Below are 8,979 nucleotides of genomic sequence, written 5' to 3' on the forward strand. Positions count from 1 at the left end.
GGGAGTTTATTAGAAAAAGATGAAGTGAAGATATTGCGTATGACAAAGATCACGAAAGGACGGAGGAATTAGAAGAAGATTTTCCACTTTTCTTTTGCTAAGTTTGTATTATATAAATTGGATTAAAGGGAGTACAAGTGAGAGATTGACCCTCTGCACCTTAGCAATCCAAGGTGAAGTCTATCTTTGATTAAGAAAATAAGTCCCATGCAGGGGATGAAGAAACCTAAATAAAATACAATAATGAAGAAACAACTTGGATGGTGCCTCTGCCTAACCTCTCCAACCAAGTGACTAGAGCAAACTAGCAATTAAACAAGGCCAATGCATCTCCTTAGCATACTAGTGTTCCTAGATGCATCCATGTCGAGGCTAAAATTAGAGTTCACATAGAGCCAACAGATTGACAAAGGCTAAGGCATCTCCTTAGCATACAGCTCCTCCCTGCTAGTTTCAAATTTAACACAACAAGGACCAAGAACGATCAAATCAACAAGGCCAAACTTGAGCAGGAGCTAAACTTCAGATAGAGTTAATATTTCCTTAGAGAGAGAACTAGCAGCCAACCAGTCTGCAACCATGAAACAAACAACCCAAACAATCTGCATCTAAAGCCCTGTAGTCATCACCTATTAAGCATTAAAGCACTCTTCAATGATGACCGACTGAGCATAGTACAAACTGCCGAAGATTGATCATGACATGGCTATCCAGTATAGGTATCACCCCCTTATGCTTTGCATAACTCAAACAAGGTGCTTAAGCTTGAACTAAGTTGTCCGAAAGAATGTAGAGGAGAAGCCTAACCAAGCAGACTAGGTGTTAAGTAGAAAAATGCCGTATAGCTAGAGCCCCAAACTTAAGTTAAGTTAAGGAAATTATCTTAACAACACCCATTAAAGTCTAAGCACAATGATTCATCAACTACTAAACATTCAAGTACTCTTTATTGCAAACCAAGATACCATGACAAGAACAAATATGAGTCAATTAATATGTAGCCAAACCCAAGCCCACTAACAATAAGAGAACCACTGAAAACCATTTAAAACCAACCACGATTTCGGTTAACTAAATTGAGCTAGACACAACAACATGTAGTTTGTCATAGACTGGGCATCTCCCTAGTGTGCATCTCATCCTTGCTAGCATCAAATCGGATAACAATTGTAATCAAAATACTACTAAGATGCTAAATTTCGAGAAGCCAGACTTATCTTGAGGGGGAACATGGCAACCATCCAATCTGCAATCAAAACTAAGTGAACAAAGTGACACAAGCTAAATCCAGTTGTTTAACACATACTAAGCATCCAAACACTCTTCAATGAAACCCAACAAAGATTAGCAAAGAATCATCCAGGTCCAAGTAGTTTAGGCTATCCAGTAAATGCAACATCAACCCAACAATCTATGCCAACATAAACAAGGTGACAAGGCTTGAACTAAGTATAGAATGGAGACTTTAAGGGATGGGAATCCAATAACCAAGCAGATTGGATGTTTGAACAGCACATCACAGCAAACAGCCCGGCGACCGACAACCGCGTCACTAGAGAGCTCAACAAACAGCATCGCCGTCCCTTCCTTATAAATCAAGTTGCTAAAGCTTGCATTTACATAGGAACCAACTGATTTTGTTGAAGTAAGCAGACCCCAAACTGCAAGAGTGATGATAATGCTATCTTATAACATGAACCCCAAGCTTTGTAATCGCCTTACACAATCAGCAAAATAATAGGCCCTCAAGGTTATATCCTAGTGGTACCCATTGAAACACTCTTCCATGCCTCCAAGAGGTGCTAACTGGGTGACCTTAAGTAAGCAAAGAGGTGTGAGATTACAAGCATGGAAAATCTGTCCAGCGACCGAGAAAGAAGCATCCAAATGAAGCAAACTAAACCCAACAAATAAGTGTTAACTCTATTCTCCAAGGAATTACAAACAAAATAATGAAATTATGCTTGTTAGTAGCTTGAAGGCAACATGAAAATAACTAGGAGCCAGGCTGGAAAAGAATGGGAGGGGAATGAGGGAGATTTGAAATGAAGGGGAAAATGAAATTTGAAATTTCATTGGGTGGGATCCAAAAATGGAAAGAAATTTGAATTTTGAAAAAATTTAGTTGGGCGGGTTACCATAAATGGTAAAAAATGAAAAGTGTTTAAAAAACAGATCTGAAATTGGAGAACAAAAAAACCAACTATGAAGAAGATGATCCAGCAAATTGCTAAGAACAAAAACTTCATAACTACAAAATAGGACTAAAACCACGAAGAACTTTCTGTGGTTGATGAAAAAAGCTTCAAGAACAGGTTTAAATTGTCCAAAAAAGCTAAGAAAAGAGAGAAAAGTGAGAGAAAATCTCAAGAAACGAATGGAAGCATGAAGCTATGTCTTCAATACATAAAAGAAAAGAGGAAAATAGAAGAAAACACCAAGAAATATGAGTAAATCTTAAGTTTCTTGATATGCAGCGAATTGAGAAAAGAAAAGAGGGAGGAGAGGAGAGAGAAGAGAGAAAACAAGAGTGTTTTTCCACTTTGTTTTTAACAAAATAGAAAATTGGGGGGGGGGTAGTTGTTATACCATAAAATCATCATGGGTATTGTATCGGATCTTTAAGGAAATGGGTTAGATCACCGCCGAGGAAGAGGATGGACAAGCTCCGGAGAACGCGTCTCCAGAGCCTGGGGAGCCCCTTATAGGGCGCACCCTATATGGGAGTCGGTTACGACTATTGATGATGAAAAGTTATGACGATGATTGGTGAAGTTGTATATGAAAGCTTACGATGATCATTATGACAGAAGATTATAACGAGAATTACGACGACCATGGTGGAGGAAATGCGCGACGACCGCTATGTCGATGGTCGCTATAGTAGAAGACGACAACGAGGAACAAATACTTATAAGGAGTCTATAAAGGATGATCTTAAGTCAAGGGAGAAGGAGTGAAACGATCAAGACATGAAGAACGACCCGGGCTCCGGGGAAATGTCCACAGACCCCCATATGGCGCCCCGTTCTATATGGCCGTACAAGATGGCCGCTCCGTAACAAAAGTGGGATGACGATGAATAATTAGCGAGGAAGTTGCTCCCACAACTAAACTGAGAAGTGAAGAAAGCATAAGAATTATACAAGAAAGGAATAGGGGCCTCCGAAGGACCTCTCCATGCCTTGGGCGCGATGTAGGCATGAGGGAGGACTCATAGTACTTCTACCCTTCATAGGCGCGTCCCGTGAAGGAAAAGGGCCCTCCGAGAGCCCTTCGTCCTGGAAAACATGTGGAATGCGCCGTTCTATAGTCTTGCGGGTTATCCTCGTAAGGGAACGGTCATAAACATCTAATGTGTGCTTTGGGAGCCCTGTCTACGTATTCGGCGGGTTGTCCTCGACGGGAGACTTTGGGTTTATCTCGCACTTTGCACTTCTACGCTTGAGATCACTTGTCCTGTAGTCTGGTGGGTTATCTTCATCGGGGAGCAAAGATGCACTTTGACATTTTCGGTAAGTCATGGCTATACCTACGGTTACGATTGATGAAAGTAGCGGTAGTGGATGATGATATCCTTCGTCCGGGGAGTTTCCTTGTCCGCGAAGTCCTGAAGTCGTAACCAAGCCTTGGGTCTTTATGACTCTGCCGTATCGTCGGGCACTTCTAAAGCAAATTAAAGTTCGAGTTATAATAGGAAGTTGGTTCGACAACTCCTATTGGACCACGGAATGAGAAGCCAAGTCCATATAGGTTTCTTGTTCTCCAAGAATTACATAGGGCTTGATCCTCTATAAAAGGAGGTACGTAGGTATATTGTGGGGATTGGAAGCGAGATCTCTGAACGCCACCACCAAACACCATTCTGATCTCAGCCCCTGATTCATCAGAATCACCACACTCCATCGACTTTTACGGCGAAGGACCACCGCTGCAAATCTTGATTCCGACCGCGAAACTCAAATTTTTGTTAACCAAATTTCTCCGTTAACACATACTTTATAAACAATTTCCTTAAAAAAGTTATATAGTAAATATATTCTTAAACATGAAAATAACTAATATTAAATAAAAATGACTAAGAGTATGCGGAGATATTCTAAAATTAATATAGTTCAATATTAATAATTATAATAAATATATGTATATCTATTATAAATATATGTATATAATATATGCATATTAATTTTTAAAGTAATACTTAATTTCATAATATTGTATATACATGTGATTTAAATATATATATATATATATATATATATTTCATACATTTTATGAAATTTTCACCAAAATATTTTATATTTTTATGTATTGGATTATTTATTTTTATTTATATTAATATTTAATTTTATACAAAAATACGACATAAAAGATTTGTATTTAGCTTTGTACTAGCATTCAAGTGCACTAAACATGCCATGTCCGTGTCTTTAAGACACCGTCCAAACCAAAAGTAATCAGGTCCCCAAATTGTTTCTTTCATTTATTGCTTGAAAAATCTTTTGTAATGTGACATTGACCGGGTCAACTGAAATTTCATTTTATTATACACAATAATTATCACCTTGGCATCGACTTGGAGGTCAACTCCAGCGTATAAACCACATATGATTTTTATTTTTTTTAATTCATTTATATTAAGAAAGGAGCTGTATGTTTACATACATGTATATATATTTCATATATTATCCTATCATCTTACTTAAAAAAATCAGGTTGGAGTATAAAAGAGGAGAAATTTTTATAAGGATACGTGTACTGTGTAATTAAGGTTGAAAATTTATAAATTTCATTCATTAAACTATTTTTTTTTGCATGTGATTAAACTTATAAATTTTGTAGATTTTATACACACACAATGGAAATCCCATATTTTTTTTGCCAAAATGAAAATCCTAATTTTAAAGATATTATTGTATTAATTTACCGAGGTTATAACGTATCAACCACTGTAGTGTTTAACATGCGTACCTGCACACCGCTCGTCTTACCTGATCTTCTTCATTTGTACTATATATGGTTGCTGAAAAATCTTCAAAAGAGTAAAATAAATTGACTAAAAGCTTTGGCATTGAACTAGCTTTAGGTATTGGACCATGGACCATGCAAGTTTGGAGTAGCTTATAAAAGAGAGGGCCCTGCACTAGTGATCTCAAAGATTTTATAGTTTCTAAAATTATAAAAAAAAAAACAGATATGGAGTTACTTCTTGTCTTGCTTGCTTGTTGTGCTTGGGGGCTACAAGCTTTAGAGTCTGTAAGTTTGGGGGAGAATACCCCCTTTGAAGGCAGCACAAATTATACAATTATGAATGTAGGAGATTTTGCAAAGCCCGGCTGCCCAACCCATTGCGGGGACCTCAAAGTGCCATATCCTTTCGGCATCATATCGAATGAGAATGAAGATCGTAATTGTTCTTTTAACAGCGGGTTTGCCATTACTTGCAACACCTCTACAAACCCTCCCAAGGCCTTCGTACAAAAAGGGAATATTCGGATTTTCAATATATCAGATCAGGAACTACGCATCAGTAATGTTATGGCTGAAAAATGCTACGATCAATCCGGCTTTGAATACAAAGGCTTTTCTGCATACACCAATTTGGCGGGAACTCCATACACGTTTTCTGACTCCAATGTGTTCACCGTTGTTGGTTGCGATGACTATGGACAGATCTACCAGGCTGGAGACGATTATGATCTACCTAAAGGATGCAGTACCACATGCCGCGATGCGGAGGAAGTTCGGGAAGGCGAGTGTTTGGGCACTGGCTGCTGCCAAGTCTCTGTTAATTTTTTAAAGTACTTTGATGTCTACCTTAGTAGCTATAACAACCATACAATTAAGAACACCACGTCTTTTGACCCGTGCGGCTATGCATTTTTCGGTGAAAAAGATAAGTTCAACTTTGGTGGTCTTTCCGATCTTAAAGATGCTGCCTTCAAAAATAGGACCAAGGCTGCAGTTCCTATAGTACTTGACTGGGTGATTGTTGAGAATAAAACTTGTGCTCAGGCAGATCAAGATCCTCATTCTTTCGCTTGCAGATATAACAATAGCCATTGCAGTGATGCAGATAAAATTTCTGGTGGCTATCGTTGTAGCTGTGATGAAGGTTACGAGGGTAATCCATATCTGAGCCCAGGATGCAGAGGTTATTATTTAAGTTACATACTCTCTAAAAACCTTACAGTCTTAGGAGGATTAAATTGGATCATTTATCTTAAAAGAATCATATTAGTTTTTTTGTCTTCCAGATATTGATGAATGTGCAGATCCAGCAAAGAATGACTGTAAGATGGATTGCAATAATACTCAAGGTAATTATACATGTTCTTGTCCACATGGTTATGACGGTGATGGCAGGAAAAGTGGCAGCGGTTGTGTTGCTAAAAGCTCCAAGTTCCCTCTGAACAAGTTCATCTTAGGTAATACTCCTCAGACTCACAAGTTAAAAACTGAGTCCCACACACAAACACAAATATATGCTTGTGCTAATCAGGGGCAGCCTCAGAAGATTCCCCATACGGGCTTAAATTTCCCCCCCCCCCCATATTGAAACAAGGCCACTTGTTTTAGTATCTAGAAAAAAGAGATAGTAAATCGAAGGTCCACATTTTTAGATTGTAAAAGTTTGCGGACGGATTGACATAGAACAATAGATCATTTTTAAAAGAACTCTCCAATTTTTGTTTTAAAAAATATGCCCCTAAATGATATATGCCCCATGCGATAACTTGTATTGATTGCTCTAGCAGCCTTTTTTTTTGCTAAATTTTGCTCTAGCAGCCTTGATGCTAATTATGGAGGAATTGACTATTTTTCACTTACTATGCAAAACTTTACTTTGTGTTTCCAGGTATGACATTTGGTTTCACCTCCTTGATCGTTGCAATTAATTGGCTATACTGCATCTTCAAGAAAAGAAAACATTCCCAACTTAGAGAAAAGTTTTTCCACCAAAACGGTGGTCTCCTGTTAAAACAACAAAGCATTTCAAAGGAGGGCAATTCTGTTGAGTCCACTAAAATTTTCACACATGTAGAACTGAAGAAAGCAACCAACAATTATGCCGCTGATCGGATCCTTGGACAGGGTGGTCATGGTGTAGTATTCAAAGGAATTTTACCTGATCAACGTGTAGTTGCTATTAAAAGGTCTAAAGTAATGGATAAGAGCGAAATCCATCAATTTATCAATGAAATGGTGATTCTTACGCAAGTTAACCACAGAAATGTAGTTAAACTTCTGGGCTGTTGTTTAGAGTGTGAAGTACCTCTACTGGTTTATGAGTTTGTCTCCAACGGTACCTTATATGATCATATCCACAGTATAGATGGAGGTATGTCATGGCTGTCTTGGGAAAATCGGCTGAGAATTGCTGCTGAGTCATCTGGCGCCCTTGCATATCTTCACTCTGCAGCTTCCATACCTGTCATCCATAGAGATGTCAAGTTAGCCAACATTTTACTGGATGATCATCATGTGGCTAAAATTTCAGATTTTGGAGCATCAAGGCTTGTATCCTTGGATAAAAACCAAGTGACTACTTTAGTCCAAGGAACCTTAGGGTACTTGGACCCTGAATACTTCCACACAGGCCAACTGACCGATAAAAGTGATGTTTATAGTTTTGGAGTGGTCCTTGCAGAGCTCTTAACAGGGAGCAAACCAATTTGCACAGAGAGATCCCCCAAAGACGTAAACCTTGCTACATACTTCATCACCTCTCTGGATGAAAATCGAATTTTTCAAATTCTAGAGCCTCGAGTGGTGAAAGAAGGGACAATAGACCAACTCGAAACAGCTGCACAACTTGTGAAGAGATGCCTTAGCCTTAATGGTGAAGAAAGACCTACAATGAAGGAAGTTACAATGGAACTAGAAGGTTTAAGAAATTTTAATAAACATCCTTGGGTCAATAAGCATGGACATGAAGAAACTGAAAGCTTGATAGGTATTACTGAGGCTCAACGGTCAGATCTTTATGAAATCCAGCTAAGCTCTTACAATAACAATATCGTGCATGACTCGGAACAATATAGCTCGGGAACTGCTAGTTTGTTGCTCCCATCAAGCAGCCCTCGTTGAGATCTCAGTGAGAGAGTTCGATCATGTTTTATGATTTGCATGTGTTTTATAGACAACAAGTGCACAATGTGCAACATGCATCTACATTTAGTATGCTGCATTTGTTAATATTTATTTGTGCAACTTAATTTAATATTTTTGTAGGAGCTGGCACCAGTTGTGTTTGAAACTCCATTTGTAATATGCTCTGTTTTTGTGTACAAATGTTTTTCCTTCAGGCATTTGTTTTGTTGGAAGATTTCTCATGGTGTCGAAAAATATATACTACAGTGGTTAAGTAAGTATTAATATATCCGTAATTGAAATTAAATAAAACTTTAGAAGAGAAAAGAAATCAGTATCTCAAAATATATACTATATGGGATCCAACAAAGAATGAATGTGTGGCAATCGGCTCTATTTCAAAGCAAAAATACCGCCATGAGAAAAGGCCATAGAGTACAGTCCTGCTTCCATGAATGTTAATTACTTAATCACTTAATTTCCACGAGGAGATCTCTTGAACACATAAATAGTCATCTCATTTTTATAACAGCACTTTTTTTACCAGCACTTTTTCTAATAGCACCAGCATTTTTTAACAGCAATCCCAAATATACCCTTAATAGGCTTCCGAGTAGAGATGCACAAAAAGTCCGGGCCCGAAAATCTGGTCCGGCCCGATCCGGTCAAACCCGATCAAGCCCGACCCGGTCGCGGCCCGGGCTTAGAGCCTTAACGGGTCCTATATTTTTAGGAAAAATCCGGCCCGGTTAATGTAGGATTTTATCTATCACGGAAGCATGTTAAAATAATTTTTACGATATAAAATCCATAAAATACGCATACAGATCATGAATTAAATCGAGAGATCGTTTCTAACCTTTAAAAGCGATTCAAGAACCATGA

At 38.3% G+C, this 8,979-nt stretch overlaps 1 protein-coding gene across 1 annotated transcript; it reads left to right on the plus strand.

Annotated features, from left to right (window-relative positions):
• The first annotated feature begins 4,939 nt into the window (after window positions 1-4,939).
• Window positions 4,940-8,332, plus strand: LOC141707484 (wall-associated receptor kinase 2-like). Its single transcript, XM_074510674.1, has 3 exons — window positions 4,940-6,154; window positions 6,258-6,428; window positions 6,860-8,332. Exons 1-3 carry the CDS (start codon window positions 5,197-5,199, stop codon window positions 8,089-8,091), a joined length of 2,361 nt encoding a protein of 786 aa, XP_074366775.1. The 5' UTR covers window positions 4,940-5,196; the 3' UTR covers window positions 8,092-8,332.
• Window positions 8,333-8,979: the final 647 nt, after the last annotated feature.

This window comes from Apium graveolens, chromosome 2 (genome assembly GCF_009905375.1).
Source record: "Apium graveolens cultivar Ventura chromosome 2, ASM990537v1, whole genome shotgun sequence".
Classification (NCBI taxonomy): domain Eukaryota; kingdom Viridiplantae; phylum Streptophyta; class Magnoliopsida; order Apiales; family Apiaceae; genus Apium; species Apium graveolens.